At 46.6% G+C, this 17,701-nt stretch overlaps 1 protein-coding gene across 3 annotated transcripts in view; it reads left to right on the forward strand.

The window, feature by feature from the left end:
• The window catches only part of magi2b (membrane associated guanylate kinase, WW and PDZ domain containing 2b), a 115,333-nt gene that overhangs the window by 50,641 nt on the left and 46,991 nt on the right, over positions 1-17,701 (forward strand). For all 3 annotated transcript variants that reach the window (XM_080761635.1, XM_080761637.1, XM_080761636.1), the window contains exons 4-5: positions 9,388-9,612; positions 12,204-12,432. In XM_080761635.1, coding sequence (XP_080617761.1) covers positions 9,388-9,612; positions 12,204-12,432 — 454 coding nt within the window. The remainder of the gene's footprint in view (positions 1-9,387; positions 9,613-12,203; positions 12,433-17,701) is intronic.

A 17,701-nucleotide genomic window follows, 5' to 3' on the forward strand; every position in this document is an offset into this window, starting at 1 on the left:
CCTATTGGTTGGTCTATGCGAGGACGTACGACGTAATGGAGACGGCCGTCCGGCATAGACCAACGCAGATGTCAGGGGATCTAAAATGGATGGGTCCATGCTCTTGTGTGTGTGAATACACTCGATTCCCCCTCCCCTCCTGTTTCTACATGGTTTCTCCCGAGGGAGAATGGTGGGGGGGGGGGGTCTCTTCCTCTTGGATTGCATTGGCAGTTCCCCCCCCACTCCCGAGTCCCCACTGCTTTCAACTGCAAGGCTTGCACTCTCATTCTCGGAACAAGATACAACGCGATTTGCTCTCTGCCCGTATATAAACCTGCAACGATCGGCATTTGATTTCATAACGTAACGTTTGCCAGACACATGTGGAGTTAGTCATGGACAGATTGCACATCATTATCGAGGGCCCGCCATGATACGTTGGTCGCTGATCGCAAGCCGTACTTCTGCTGCTGCTGCGCTGCTCGCATCCAACCATCCAATCCATCCCCCTTTCTCGTTACAACAGGCTATTATAAACTCACCGTCGAGCAGCCTGCCCTGCACCTAATGTGATAAAATGAACGGCAGGACAAAATCGGATCGATTATTATCTGTCTATCAGCAACATTTCTTCCAAATACGTTGACGTGCTGCTTCTGCTGCTGCCGCATCCAACCATCGCATCGTTGTTTTTCTCTCCAAACATGTCCAGACACAATCCGATCCAGTCTCGCGTCTCACCTTATAGCTACGCGAGACTGGATCGATGAGGTTAGTGGTATGTCTGGACATGTTTGGAGCGGCACACGACAATCGACAATAATGTTGATTATGCAAGATCATTTCCTCAAAGCCTAGTTGCCCCCCCCCCCCCCCGTTACTGCGATTGTAGCTCGAATCACAGAATGAGTTCAATGAGCGTAGGGAGAGGGCACATATGGGGCTACGATTGAGGCTGATTTATATTTTCTAACAACTTAGGAGAGAGACTGACCACGATGCAGGCAGAAGAAAGTTTCCAAGTCCGTTTTATGATCAGATAATGTGCATCAAGACTCTCTGCTTTCATAAGAAAAAAACTAATACTGTAATTGCGAATGCAATGAGCACTTACTATGAGACCTAGCAGATCACGTCTGTCTGTCTGTCTGTCTGTGTGTGTGTGTGTGTGTGTGTGTGTGTGTGTGTGTGTGTCTGTCTGTCCCGCTTACTGTATATGTGGACCTGGCCCTTTTGTGCCCATATATGGAGCTGAGTGATTTGTGAGTCATGGTGACATGAGTGTGATGGCGTGGTCCTGCTTTGGGGACTCCTTATATGGTTATGGCTGAGTCATGGTGACATGAGTGTGATGGCGTCTTTTGTGACCATATATGGAGCTGGCGTGGTCCAAGCACTAACTATGACACCCTGCAGATCATGTCTGTAATTTATTCTAATTGTTATTGCAATTTACGATCTGCGTTCGCTTTCCGCGTTCGCGCGTCTTACTCGTAATAATAAAAATCACACCCCTGTGAAGTGAGCAGTGCAATGTTGTGAAGTGAGCAGTGCAACATTGCACTGCTCACTTCACTGGGGTGTGATTTCTATTATTATTACAGTATTAGTATTTTTCTTATGAAAGCAGAGAGTATTCTGTTTCATACGGTATATAGTATGTACATGTCGCTATAGGCCTTATTTTGTGAATATTTAGTTGTTAGGTCCATGCTTTCTCTAAAATTATCTTTTTCAGAGAACTTTAGAGATGGCATGGGCCTGAATAACTATTATTCACAAAATAAGGCCTATAGCGACATGTACATACTATATACCGTATGAAACAGTAGACTCTCTGCTTTCATAAGAAAAATACTAATACTGTAATAATAATAAAAATCACACCCCTGTGAAGTGAGCAGTGCAATTGCACTGCTCACTTCACAGGGTTGTGATTTTTCTGGGTGGTATTTTTCTTATGAAAGCAGAGAGTCTACTGTTTCATACGGTATATAGTATGTACATGTCGCTATAGGCCTTATTTTGTGAATAATAGTTCTTCGGGTCCATGCCTTCTCTAAAGTTCTCTGGTGGGCGCAAGCTGCATTCAATAGCCAATTAGTGACAAACTGTATATGTGTACAATGTGTACTGTTTTCCTCCTAAAAGTAGACATTCAGGGCTTTCATTCGGTATATGGTTTGTATAGGATATTATTTGTGCTCAATTTTATATCGGTCTTTTGAACTAAAAAAACTGAACTGAAATGTCTGTCAACTTCAGGCCTCCATATCTCTGTTGTTTTTTTTCACAAGCAGCGTGCAGGCAAAAGCAGGTGTTAGAAAAAGGTCAATATCTCCAGAATGGAAGATGGTAGAATCATAATTTTTTTTTTAAATTGAAGTGGACAAGTTGGGCTTTCTTTTGATTTATGCGGTGTGATTCTCGCTATAAGAGGCCCCTCGCTGTGGGCCCCCAAAAAAGTTCAAAAATCCCAATGTTAATCCCCTTAGCACTGGAAATCCTTGGTCCACTAGAACCTGTAGCATTGTATGTGTTAATATATTTATATACGCTCCAAAAAGAGTTCATATTTTGCGGGAGAGACGGATGAGGAGCAGAAACGCAGCGCCAGCATATCGATCCATTCATCACCACGGAGAGCGCCCTGGATGAGGAGATACGAGTCATTCTTTCCGCCGCGCTAACATGGGATTCAATGACAAGCTAATAGTTGCACAGAGCGTTAGCATACGGCAAGCGAAAAGCGAAATGCCAAAAAAAAAAATAGGAATAATTCTGAATATTATCATCTCGCCCCGCGTCGTTTGGACGTCGCTAGGACGTCCACAGACGTCGAAGGCACCTCTCGGTTCCAATCCTTATGACGTTTCAGGACGTATTATGTACGGCCCCCTGAAATGTGATTTGCTTTTAATACTTTTCTCATCACTTCTCCCACTCATTATGGCCAACTTGCAAAAGCTCCCTAATTGCCAAATATATGAAATGCCACATTTCAAGCAACAAGGCTCTCCTTCAGATTTTATTTTATTTAATTTTTTTAGATTTTTTGTTTTGTCTTTCGCCTTTTTTCTTTTTATTGATAGAGCGATAGATGAAAGTAGGCTGACAGGAAATGGGGAGAGACATGGGGGGGTGACACGCAGTAAAGGCAGCTGGGATCGGGAGTTGAACCCGCGGCACACTGCCAGACTGGATTACCAGCCAAGGTGCCCAGACAGCTAAACCAGGCGCCCGGGCCTCTCCCTCAGAGAGACGACATCAGGGTTGCCGGGTTATTGTGTAGACAATTTCATCGCGATTGTCCAGTCCATATATGGGCATACAGTATGTGTGCCTGCCTGCCCCAATTTGAACTTTATATAGTAAATACAATATATAATTGAATGCAGCAGTATTACTGTTAGAGACAATTCATGTTCTATACTAATGTGTCACTCCCAACGGACTCAGAACGAGGCAAGGTAGTTCTTTTATCACTGGTAGATTTATTGTCTGTCACACAATCAATCCACAACGTCAAACTGTTGTAAAATAAAGCATAAAACGAACATTCAGATTAGAACCAAACAATACCGAAACATTGTCATCAGAAACAATAACAAATGCAGAAAGGAAACACAAACGCACCTCACTGGCGCTGCTGCGTAAACCGAATGAAATGAAAGGACGTCTTTGCCCTCTGAAGTGCCCATAAACACAGCGACACTGAAATACAAGTCAGACCATGAATAAGACATTTAAACCACACAATGTCAATATGTCTTGATGTAACGGTTACAACTCTAAACACACAAACCTGTTGGTCAGCAACACGCTGGTAAGGCCTTTCAAAACCTGATCAAAACTGCAGTTCTTATCACAGTTATCAGTAACAATGTTCAAGGTTGGACTTTATTGTTACATCTTGTGTACAGGTACATACTTTTCTTTGCCTTCCTTACAGACAATGCAGAGGCATAGATAGCATAACATTCAAAACAACAAAAACACAGCAAGCACAGCAAACAAAGGTATAGAATAAAGGGTGCAAGGAAGAGCATGATCAAGGAGAAAAATAGTAACATATGTGCATGTTTTCCCTGTAGTAGCAAAGTTGAATAAAGGTTTTTGCAAACAGCTTCACAGTAGGTTATGTTCCATATATGTTCCATATATACAACACAGTTTAGTTTATAAAGATGCAATTTGAACATGATAGGGTGAGGGGGGGGGGGGGGCTAGCTCCTTTCACTCGTTTTGCTCTGGTTCTTGTCAATTCGTTCATGTATCTGATTGTTCGGGGGAAGAAGCTTTTTTGCTGTCTATTTTTCCAGTGGCTTTGAGACTGCGAAAACGTTTTCCATGCGGCAGCATCTCAAACAGTCTGCGGTTGGGATGGCTTGGGTCCTTCATAATTCCACAAGCTTTGCTGACACAACAATCGTCATACAGGGCTTCGATGGGGGGAGACTTTGGGGCCCATGACAGCTTTCTTGAGTCTTCTCAGGAAGTAGAGGCGTTGTTGTGCAGAGTGGGTTGTTGTGCTCACCACCCACTCTGTCTGTACTGCCCAGGTGAGGTCAGAATGCATCCCTGAGGGGCTCCTGTAGTAGCATGTAGCATCTAGTCCTGTGGCTGTACATTTTCCAAGGTGAAACATAACACAGCACTCACATAGAGGAGGAGATGAGCGGGATACATACATGATGGTGTGTATGTGTGTCAGGAGAGTAGGACCCATAAGTACACCACAACTTGAGGCAGGGCAGGTTCAGTACAAATATGTTTACTGGAGGGCTGAGGCTTACATTTATGTGAAGCAGGCAGAGGTCAGAACCTGGAAGGCAGTGCACGCAGACTAACAATTTCAGAGGAGCAGCCAATAATCAATATCCCTGGGACAGCAAAGGTTAAAAAAAAGAGAGCAAGGAACCTTCAGTATAACTAGAAGGCTATGGAGCCAAGGCAGATGGATACACACGGTAACAGCTCTTTACAAACTGGCAGAGAGTGAATGGAAGGCAGATGGGCAGGGAAGAGAACTGCAGTGCTGAGTGGGTAACAGGTGTGTAGCTGTGCTGTGAATGAGGTGAAGTGAAATGGAATGTGGGAATGGTGCATCCCAAGTCTCATATGGTGCCTTTTGTAAATACGCTCTGAGAATCTGCTTGGATTTCAGAGTGCTCTGGTTTTGATGTCACAGAGTGCGCTGATCTATCCTATCCTATAGATACCAGTAGGACACCCTAAGGGCGAGAAGCGACCTCGCCCTTTATCCACCTGGGTGAAGGCAGACTGCTGGGCGAGCGCTGGCGCTTTGGCAATGAATTCTGTACTGGCCATATATGGAGCGTGTTGTGTACAGGGTTTTATGAGGTCAGTCAACATATGGAATGTCAGAACAGGAAGGACTGGTGGGGAAGGATCAACATATGGAATATCAGAACAGGTCAGCTCCATACGTATATGGAGATCTAAAAGTTTGGGGTCAGATGTAGAGTTGCAGGTCATCTCCATATTTGCAGATCTAGGTGATGATCCAGTGTTCTCCATGTATGGTTATCCCCTATCTGGAGAACCGTCTGGCCGACAAAATCACACATCCCCCGTCCTTCATGACTCACTGATAAAAAATAATTGTGTACTTGAGAACATCTCTATAGAGAATTATCTTAGCTAACGGGTCCCACAAATGTTAATTATTAATTATCACCCAAAACATACATTTTGTAACGGGCGATCATATTGTTTATAGAAATGAGCCGCAAATCAAGCTTGTTTTGATCCAAAACCCAGCTAGAAGAAGAATCCGAGATATTACGATTTGAAAAACTGCGTTCCCATAGACAGCATACGCCAGTGGTATTTTCACTTCCGATTTTCTTTTTATCGCAACAGAACCGGAGTATTACGAGCGAGTACAGAGCAGCGTTGTAAACCGTAATCAATTCATATAAAAATTCACGTGCAGGCCTTCTGCTTTTGCAGATATTTTCTCTCAGTTTAAATACAATTGTGGAACTTAATCTATATTAGTTAAGAGTAATGGCTTTAATGTGCATATTTTTAAACAGGGGTTTTGTGAGTAATTCTACACTCGGGCCATGTGTCCGAGAGGAACACCTCTTCCCCTGGCTCCATTAGCCAGTGGCCACCCACGTTCCTTCTCTTTAATTTAAAAAGTGTGATTTGGATGTTTTGTGTCCATCTTAGTTGTGTGTCAGAACTCAAACTCTTAGCACTTTATACTGTAATTTGCAGGCAGTGGTGTAGAGTAGATAAATTAGATTAGTAGATTTACTGTACTTCAGTTGAGGTATTGAGGTATTTTTACTTTACTGGAGTATTTTCCAACTTTCAGTATTTTTACCTCTACTCCACCACTGTACAGCTCAGAGGCAAATATTGTACTTTTACGCCACTATTTTAAAACTTTAGTTACTTTGTAGATTTTGATTATTATTACAAAACATGCAGTAACCACTTCAGCTCAATATGTACATTTTGGCCATTTGAAAATAGATGATCTACACGCTCACATTGCGCGACACATTGTGAACTTTGTGAACTTGTGAACTGCTATTTTCAGTCTGAGTCTCATACTATGCTGCACAGAGAGCAGAGCCAGCTAGTGTGATTGGTCTGTCTCGGTGTGCCCAGAAGCACGCACGCACGCACGCACGCACGCACGCACGCACGCACGCACGCACGCACGCACGCACGCACGCACGCACGCACGCACGCACGCACGCACGCACGCACACACACACACACACACACACACACACACACACACACACACACACACACACACATCCTCTCTGTCTCTCTCTCTTCCTGCGAAAGATGTTTCCTACTTATTAAATATTCTTGATTGTGCCCACGACTTGTCAGGCTGCTTTTGAGACTGTGGTATGCGCCTCCCATACACTACAAGAGTTTTAACCAGATTTTGGAAAGATTTTTAAAAGACTAAATTATACTAGATTAAATGTAAATGTAATCTTGCCAAAACTCTTGTAGTGTACAGTGTACGGGAGGCTTTAAGCACTACTTGGCCATCGACGCGTCCAGCACATTCAGAAAATCATCTGGTGGCCCCTCCAGATCATTTGGTGACCTGTGACCAAAAATAAACTCCAATCATTTAATTTCATAATGACTTGCTCCTCCATCCTTCAGACGCCTGGTACAACCCAGCGTTTTGCGCTATGACGCTTCGACCACTCTGAATTTCCAAACAACAGGACCGTGGTCAAAACAGTTAAGTCATTACACAGTTTTTTATGTAGTTGCAAGTTAAACATCCTACAGAAGACTGCGTTTGCTGTGCAGTGTATGTAAACACTGTTCAGGACTTTATTCTTATGAATAAAATATATTCCAGCTCTGTATTCCTTCCATTCTTTTTCACAAATTGCACCCTCAAAATAAACATTTATGAGCATGTGAAATACACGTAACACACAAGGGTCGATCTATGGGAGACTGCAAGTCAAACAGTTCCAATAATCGAAACAGGCCTCTCCATATTTTATTTTCACATAATAAAAAAGATACATTAGCCACTTAAATCCTTGGCGAAAATATAGGCTACAAACTCACAGTTCATCACACAATGCATTGCGACGTGTTGCACTGCATTGTGAGCTATGTACATTTTCGCCAGATCTTCCTGTTGTGACCCTCTGGGTCTAGGGCTGTAGGGACGTAACAAAGGCAAGGCAAACCTACGTTTTATTACCGTGAAGTAGTTTTAAATATACATTCGGTGCAAAACAAGATATACAGTATTGAGGTCCTACAGGGCTGAGCAGTAACCAAAACTAAAAACTAAAATGTAAGGCCAAAAGGGGTGTATTGAGGTCCTACAGGGCTGAGCAGTAACCCAAACTAAAAACTAAAATGTAAGTTACGGCAACACTGAATAGCATGCCGTCACTATACTAGTCATTTTTCACTTAAAGTTTTATTCATTTTTTCAACGAATACAACATGAAACAAAAGAGAAGAAAGAAAAGGAAAACACATACACACAAAAAAAGAGAGAAAAAAGTCAACATTGCGTATCATTTGCATATTTACATCATATCACTATACTAGTCTACACACAAAACTGACAGTGGCCCTGAATGGGAGATCCCAGCTTTAAAAGGATGTAGGAAGTGCCCGATTAGAGGGTGGATAGATGAGGAGTGGAAGGAACCAATCGTTGAGCTTGGCGTTGATAGCACCGAACCAATCCTACGGATGACCCCGCACACAGGATCTGCATAAACGGACACAAAAGACGCACACACGATACACAGAGAAAACAGATCCCCATTCGAGTGGATAGTTGGTGAACTACAGAGAAATAAAGCCCCCAATACAACATGATATCACACAAACTGTATTGGCAACAAAACAATACAGAACAACAATAAATTACAAGGCCATTGACAGGTGAATCAGCTATATAGCACCTCATAAGTAATTGACGTCTTTTCAAAATGATGCTTCACTGAGCAAGGATGTCTCATTTGACAAATCGATTCTTTGGTACTATTCTTATCCTAGCATACAGTATCTCCTTCGTGTCAGGAGGAGATACTGTATGAATAGATTCATACAGTAGTTTAAAAAAAATCCCCTAATGGCCTTAATGAGAATTGATATATATTTGATTTTCATTTTTAAAAGTACAGCAGTTAAAATTGCCAAATGGATGAAACACAAAAAAAAGCCAAAGGCTTGTTTCCTTTGTGGTCCATTAAACATTCAACACTCAAACAACCTGACAAATAACAGTGCAGCCGACGATACAAAATATAAAATATTAAAATATACACATTAGACCAACTTACGAATTCACCTCGGAGTGGTTTGTGGGCAGCTTCCTCTGGTGTCCTTTTCACTCTGCTATACTTTGCCTTTGAGATTGAAGGGAAGGTATAGGGGATACAAAAAAAAAAAAAAGACTAATATCATTTTTTTCGTTGTCAGCTAAACAACTGGTGGAAGAACATAATGCATAGCTTAGTTCATTTCACCATTATAACCTTCAGCCACAAGACAAAACGGCATACAGTATGGCAAACCCTACTCTTCCGTGTCCTTTAACGCATTCAAACTGGGAAATGTGGACATCTGGACATCTGTTATTTTAGATTTTAGCAATTTTTATAGCAGCAACTGTTTTTTTCAGAAAACTTAGGATTTAGAACAGTAGTTCTCAAAAAATAGCAGGCATACAAGCTCGCAAGCACAAATCTTCTCTTCTGGGCGTCCCTGGCACAAATTATTTTCAAATGGGGCCAAATGCATATCATTTTGGGGATCCTTGACACGAAAAAGTTTGAGAACGACTGCTTTAAACAAGACTACTCTCTCTCTCTCTCTCTCTCTCTCTCTCTCTCCTGCTCTTTCCTGGGACAGATAACTTCTACGGGACCCCCAAGCCCCCAGCGGAGCCTTCACCGGCGGCACCGCCTCTGAATGTGAGTGAGGTGCTGCTGCCCGGAGCCCGGCCCAGCGCCCAGGGCAAGAGGAAGAGGAACCAGTCCGTCAGCAACATGGAGCAGCGTGCCAGCCTGGAGCCCCCCGAAGAAGAGGAGGAGGACAGCCCTGTCGTCAATGGCAACGGGGTGGCCATCACGCCTGGTATGTCTGCACACATAGGGGTATAGACGGACTGACGGACTAAGGGGCCGATACACAACATACAGTCTTTGCACAGTAGTGGTTTTATAAAACTGAAAAATGCTCCAGCTCCCACCAGGGCACATTATAATTTGTAGAGGATACTGACTGGTCTGCTCGCTGATACGATTGAGTAAAAACTGGGAAGTGTGCCAATTGTCAGTTTTTCAGTCATTTCTCAGTTTGTGTGTGCATGTGCACACACAAATGCTTGCGTGCGTGCGTGTGTGTGCGTGCGTGCGTGAGTCTGTTATCAGCTAATCTCCGGCACCATTAACCCGGTCGATATCAAACTTTGCACACACTCCCTAGATGCCAACGATGAACCTCTGCCCCAAATTTTACGGCCGGTTATAGCGCCACCAGGAGAACGACTTTTGATCCTGCAAATCGTTACACATCTCTATAGTCATGTGCTCAAGACGGATCTGTCCCATATTTCATATTCCATCATAATTGGAACAAAAAGCGTCAAATCATGAACGCAGCATGGACTTTACGTGAGATCTTTCCCGCACTTTCCTACTAGGCTGAGGAATAAATCGCAAAATAAAACGCATTTTTGGAACAACGTGCCTCAAATCATCCAATTGCCATCAAAGGCGTAAGAAGAAATGGCACCCTTTTCACATTGGCCTATTATAGCGCCACCAGGAGGCCACAACCTGACCTGACCTGTGCCCCAAGGGGCACTTTAAAAAAAGAATTGCACATCCATGGGCCGGGATCACATGGTACCAGTATACCGTACAATCCATAATGAATTTATCTAATACGCTTCACTTTCACACACTGAAGCCATGTACAGCTCCCAGCCCATTGGACCCAATAGTATCTTGCTAAAGGATTGTTTTACACAATGCCAGGAGGAGGAGATATCGAACCAGGAACCTTGCCATTCCCAAACAACCGCTCTACTACTACTTCCAGAGACATTATCACTCACTAAATGGTGTGTGTGTGTGTGTGTGTGTGTGTGTGTGTGTGTGTGTGTGTTCTCAAATCCTCTTTGTTCTGTTGCTTCTGTCCACACACTGAACGATAGCAGATAGTTACTACACAGATATCTTATCCAGTGTGTGTGTGTGGGTGGGTGGTGTTTATACACACTCATATGACACTTGTGTTGTGCATGCTTGTGCAGTGTGCACACAAGTAGACATAAGTGCGCGCACACACTTGTGTGCATGCAAGCACACGTGTGAGTGTCAGGCTTGCGGAGGCCTTATGTAACAGTGTGCACAAGGGCACCTCAGTGTCTCCTCTGTGGACCATCGTTTGTTTTATGGCTTATATATCTCTCTCTCTCTTTCCTCTCATTTTATCATCTCATCTGCTATCTCTCTCTCTCTCTGCGGTGGCCTTTGTCCTGGTTTCTATTAATAACCCCCCACTCAACCCCACATGCGGCCCCCTTCTCCCCTCATCCTCCTGTTCATTCTGCCCTTCTTTCACTGTCTTCCTTCTTCGCTCTATCGATCTTTCTCTGTCCCTCCTATACTATCCTGCCCTCTTCATTCCTTCAGTGTCTTTCCCTATCTGTCTGGTGTCCTCCTCTGCTCTACGTGTGTGACTCATGCTGTGGCCCCTACAGTCTCTGTGTGTGTGTGTGTGTGTGTGTGTGTGTGTGTGTGTGTGTGTGTGTCTCTCTCTCTCTCTCTCTCTCTCTCTCTCTCTCTCTCTCTCTCTCTCTCTCTCTCTCTGTCTCTCTTTAGCTCTTCCCCTCTCCATGTTGTCCCCTGTCTTCTCTTCTCTTCTCTTCTCTTCTCTTCTCTTCTCTTCTCTTCTCTTCTCTTCTCTTCTCTTCTCTTCTCTTCTCCTCTCCTCTTCCCCCCCCCCCTCTCTCTCTCTCTCTCTCTCTCTCTCTCTCTCTCTCCTGGGGTTCAGAGCTCTGCAGTGGCTTCACTCGCTTGCCTCTGACTCACCATCCATGTCCAGGTCGTTGTGTGTATGTGTGTCTGGCCAAATAATGTCACTATATGGTTAGAAAAGAACATAGAACTGTAGAATAATGTTATGAATAGTGTTTTATTCTGAATGAAATGTACCTCCATTGATACATGCAGTGTGCAGATGTGTGTGCGTGTGCATGTGCGTGACGACACATTGGGAAATGTTGAAATTGGGACATTTTTATTATGATTGGGTGGTCGCTGGATAAATAAAGCGACTATGTTTAGTGGCTCAATAGCAACTCCCCGTGACCGCGCATCTAAAATATGAATGCTTCTAAAGACTCTTAGCCAGTGATTTGTCCGATCAGCGCGACCACCTTCGCCATTGCTGTTTTGGGGAGACGAGGAGGCGCTCTTCTTCTACAACCAAATAGAATGGTGGTGAACGGTGGCGGTCACTGAACTATCGCCCCCTGCGGCTGGCGGGGTTTGAGTTAAAGATGGTTGTGGTTAGGTTGGTGCATGTGCGTGAGCATACACGTGTTTGCGTTTTTCTGTAGCCAGAAGCGTGTAGGAATGGGGTTTAAAAATGGCAAGCTAATTTGTTTTTTTTTCCTGCACGCACGCATGTCGTGTATGTGCGTGTGTCATCCACAGAGTCCAGTGAACACGAGGACAAGAGCACAGATGCCTCTGGGGAGGTTCCCGTTGAGCCGCCCTGCCAGGCCCCGGCCTCAGCAGAGCCCACGACGGAGTCCGATGAAGCACCCGCGTCTCCTCCCAAATCTCCCGCCAAAGTCCCAGACGCAGACGAGGAGGAGCTCGGCCCTCTGCCCGACAACTGGGAGATGGCCTACACTGAGAAGGGAGAGGTTTACTTCATAGAGTAAGACACAGAGAGAGCTAGGGAGAGAGAGAAAAGGAGTGTGTGTGTGTGTGTGTGTGTGTGTGTGTGTGTGTGTGTGTGTGTGTGTGTGTGTGTGTGTGTGTGTGTGTGTGTGTGTGTGTGTGTGTGTGTGTGTGTGTGTGTGTGTGTGCGTGTGCGCGAAAGTATCTCTGTGTTTTGCAGATTTCCACCTGTGTTGGTGTGTGGCGATGTATTTGGCCACAGAGCGAAAAGGTTTTGTGCCAGAAGAGCAGATTTATGCTAAAAAACATTCAAAAATAAATTATTAACATTTTCTATATTTTTCAAAACTTACAGATGTACAAACTGTGAGCTTGTAGATCTGCTATTCTTGAATAGCCAACATATAAATGGATGAAGTGGTTAACTATCTCTACCGCTAGCTGTTAGCATAAACCCCAGTTCCCAGTGCCAGCATACGCGTTCACTTTAAAAGACGGTGTTTGACACACACACACACACACACACACACACACACACACACACACACACACACACACACACACACACACACACACACACACACACACACTCGCTACACACACTCATTGGAACAAGCACACACTGTTTACCTTTCGCCAGGAGCTTTTACATGGCGGCAGCGTCACGTTACAAAGGCTTTGAAAATTCTCCTTTCAACTGGTTTGTACTGAGATTATATTTGCAATCCTATAGTTGGAACGGTGGGCGTTGCTATAAGAACCGGACCAATGTGAAAAGCTTCCGTAGGACCCAATCATTATATAGACGGAGTATACGTTTGGGTATGTATATCAAGGGGCTGTCACGGTACCGAGAACTGGCGGACCCAAATGCAGACACAGACAAAAGTTCGACAGTTCAAGGGTGTTTATTGAAATATAAACTGGCAGGCAGGCAGAGCAGGGCAAGGTCCAAACAGGCTGGTCAGAGCATGGGCTGGCAGGCAGGCAGGCAGGTGTGGTCTGAGGAGGAGGAGAGGAGAGCGGTGAGTACAGGCACAAAGTAAAACACTAGAAAATACAACAAAACTGAAGTTCACTGGGAACAAACACTGGCAAAGCTGGCTAGAAGGTCTACTACCACTGTGGGTGATTTAACAATCTGGCGCTGGTGATGTGGGAAGGCTGGGTCTTTATGGGCTGGAGTTGATGAGCTGATGTCAGGCAGGAGTGTAGATTGGAGACTGGAACCAGGTGAGCCAAGTGATAAATGGAACCAAGCCACGCCCAAACACACGCCCACACATAACACAGACACTGACAAGACAGAGACAGCAGAATAACACAGCCCTGCCTGGGACTGTGACAGTGCCCCCCCCTCACGGAACGCCTCCAGGAGTTCCACCAGGCTTGTCAGGGTGTTGCCGATGGTAATCGGTGATTAGGGATGGATCCAGAATGAAGCGACGTGGTACCCAACATCTCTCCTCAGGACCATAGCCCTCCCAATCCACCAGGTACTGGAATCCCTTCCCTCTGCGACGCACATCTAGCAGCCGCCGGACGGTGTACGCTGGATGGTCGTCAATGATACGGGGGGGAGGAGGGGGCGCATCCGGAGGAGACAGCGGACTCGTCAACACCGGTTTCAACAGAGAGACATGGAATGTGGGGTGGACCTTCATGTGACGAGGGAGCCTGAGCTTGACAGTTGAAGGGTTGATGATGGAGAGCACCTCATAAGGACCCACATAACGGGGGGAGAGCTTCCTTGAATCAGTCTTCAGGGGGAGGTCCTTAGTAGATAGCCACACACGCTGACCTGGCTGGTATGTTGGGGCTGGGGTCCGATGGCGATCGGCAAATTTTCTGTTCCGTTCCACGGAACTGAGCAAGGCAGCTCGTGCATCCTTCCACACCTTGCGACAGCGTCGTAGGTGAGCCTGAACCGACGGGACGGCGATGTCATCCTCCTCGGCTGGAAAGAGAGGTGGCTGGTACCCCAACGAACCCTCAAAAGGAGACTTGCCCGTGGCAGCACAGGTCAGAGAATTGTGGGCGTATTCGATCCACAGCAGGTGGGTGCTCCAGGAGGAGGGATTCTTGGCCGCCACACAACGCAGCGCAGCTTCTAGGTCCTGGTTGGCGCGCTCCGTCTGTCCGTTAGTTTGTGGGTGGTAACCAGAAGACAGACTCACAGATGCTCCGAGGGCACGACAGAAAGCTCTCCATACATGTGAGATGAACTGAGGTCCCCTGTCGGAAACAATATCCACAGGGACGCCATGGAGCCGAAAGACATGGTAAGCAAGGAGGTCAGCTGTTTCAAGCGATGTGGGCAGTTTAGGGAGGGCCACAAAATGCACAGCCTTCGAGAATCTGTCCACAATAGTCAGAATGACCGTGTTGCCTTGGGATGGAGGAAGGCCTGTGACGAAGTCCAACGCCATGTGCGACCAGGGTCGACTTGGGACAGGCAGGGGACGGAGCAAACCAGCAGGCGGCTGATTAGAAGCTTTCCCACGAGCGCACACAGCGCAAGCAGACACAAAAGCACGGGTGTCACGGGCAATGGAGGGCCACCAGAAGTGCCGTTTGAGGAGAGACAGAGTGCGGCCGACCCCCGGATGGCAGGCAATGCGGGAAGCATGTGCCCAGAGGAGGACCCGTGAGCGAACAGACTCGGGGACGAAGAGACGGTTTGCGGGTCCGTTGCCTGGATCCGGTTGGACCCGTTGAGCCTCTCGCACCAGTGACTCAATCTCCCACCTCACAGCTGCCACCACACAGGAAGAGGGAAGGATCGACTCCGGCCGGCCAGTGGATTCTTCAGCGGAGAACTGGCGTGACAGGGAATCCGCCTTCAAGTTACGAGAACCAGGACGGTAAGTCAGGGTGAATCGGAACCGACCGAAATACAGGGCCCATCGAGCCTGGCGGGAGTTGAGGCGTTTCGCAGACTGGATGTAAGCAAGGTTCTTATGGTCCGTCCACACAATGAACGGATGTTCAGCACCCTCCAGCCAGTGCCTCCATTCCTCCAAGGCGAGCTTCACAGCCAACAGCTCCCTGTTCCCCACATCATAGTTGCGCTCAGCAGAGTTCAAAGGATAAGAATAGAAGGCACAGGGATGGAGCTTCCCATCTGTAGCGGACCTCTGGGACAGGATGGCCCCCACCCCGGTGTCTGAAGCGTCGACTTCTACGACAAACTGGCGGGATGAGTCCGGGTGGACGAGAACCGGTGCCGTGGTGAACCGCCTCTTCAACTCCTTAAACGCAGCCTCAGCCTCCGCGTTCCAGGTAAAAGGCGTCAACGAGGATGTCAGCTTGTTAAGGGGGGCTGCAACACTGCTGTAGTTTCTGATGAACCTTCTGTAGAAGTTGGCAAACCCAAGGAACCGTTGAAGATGCTTTAAAGATGCGGGTCGAGGCCAGTTCTCCACCGCCTGCACCTTCTCAGGGTCCGCCTTCACCTGGCCATTCTCAACGATGAACCCGAGGAATGTGGTAGACTGGACATGGAATTCACATTTCTCCGCTTTAACAAAGAGCTGGTTCTCCAAAAGACGCTGCAACACTTGCCGGACATGCACCACGTGTTCCTCATGGTTGCGGGAGTAAATCAAGATGTCATCTAGGTAAACAAATACAGTACGGTTGATTAGGTCACGGAGAACATCATTGACCAGTGCTTGGAATATACCTGGAGCATTAGTGAGCCCAAAAGGCATGACAAGATATTCAAAATGGCCGATGGGTGTCTTAAAAGCAGTTTTCCACTCATCTTCAGCCCGGATACGAACAAGGTGGTATGCATTACGCAGGTCTAGCTTGGAAAAAATAGTTGCCTCCTGAATGGGCTCAAAAGCGGATGCAAGCAATGGTAATGGATATTTGTTTTTAACAGTGATGTCATTGAGGCCTCGATAGTCAATGCAGGGGCGTAATGAACCATCCTTCTTACCCACGAAGAAGAACCCAGCACCAACTGGGGAAGAAGAGGGCCGAATGATGCCAGCTGCCAATGACTCGTGGATGTATTTCTCCATGCTCTCTCTCTCTGGGCGAGACACGTTGTAGAGACGACTAGTAGGCAGTGGAGCTCCTTCATGCAGGTTGATGGCACAGTCATATGGGCGGTGCGGAGGTAATGATAGGGCACGTTGCTTGCTGAAAACCTCTCCAAGGTTATGGTACTCAGCAGGAACACCAGAAAGGTCTGGAGGCTCCATAATAGCTGGGGGGCTGGCACCCTCAGATGGAGAACGAGCAGACCGTAAGCAGGTTGAGAGACAATACGGACTCCAGCTCACCACCTTGCCTGCCGCCCAGTCAATATGTGGATTGTGTAGTTGTAGCCATGGCTGACCTAGAACGATAGGTACATTAGGAGAGGAAATGACATAGAACTGAATTTGTTCATGATGATTACCGGACACAAGGAGGTGGACGGGTTCGGTACGGTGAGTCACACGGGCCAGAGGATTGCCATTGAGAGCATTAGCTTGCATAGGTGAGGTGAGTGGTTCGAGTGAAATGCCCAACTGGGAGACTACAGACATGTCTAGGAAGCTTTCGTCTGCTCCAGAATCAACAAGAGCAAGCAGTGACAATGACTGAGTACGCAAACTAAGAGTGGCATGAAATTCCATACGGGATCGGGTTTTGGGGGAATATGAAACATGACTCACCAGAACCCCCACTGCTACTGATGAGTCATCTCTTTTGGCCGTGTAGGACATGTGGCGATGTGGTGGTCTGGCTGGCCACAGTAGAAACACACCCCCATCTTCCTTCGGCGGAGGCGCTCATCTGGTGTGAGATGGGCCCGGCCCAATTGCATAGGTTCCTCCCCAGAAAACTCAGCAGGAGGGGGAGGACGTCCAAACTCAGCAGGCGGGGCTCTGTAGTTTCCTCCGACAGAGGGCGCTGTAGGACTAGGTGGAGAGGGTTCTGCCTGCCACTGAGCCATCTGGTCCGACATCTTGATGGCAGTGGTAATTGCCTCATCCAGGGAAGGCTGTTCCTTCCTCAAGGCCATCTCTCTGCCAATGCTGCGGGTGAGCCCACTCTGAAAGGCGGTTAGCAGTGCCGGCTCATTCCACTCTGACTCAATTGCTAAGGCTCTGAACTCACAGGCAAACTCTCTCACTGTTCGCCTGCCCTGCCGAAGTCTTAACAGTTGTTGACCAGCCTGCTGCCCTCTGATTGGATGATCATAAATACGCTTTAACTCAGCAGTAAACAAGGCAAAAGTCTGAACAGTAGGTGAATGCTGCTCATGCAAAGCATTAAAATAGCTGAGAGGGGGTCCCTCCAATAGG

Source organism: Protomyctophum bolini, assembly GCF_963924005.1.
Source record: "Protomyctophum bolini genome assembly, chromosome: 4".
NCBI classification, from domain to species: Eukaryota; Metazoa; Chordata; class Actinopteri; order Myctophiformes; family Myctophidae; genus Protomyctophum; species Protomyctophum bolini.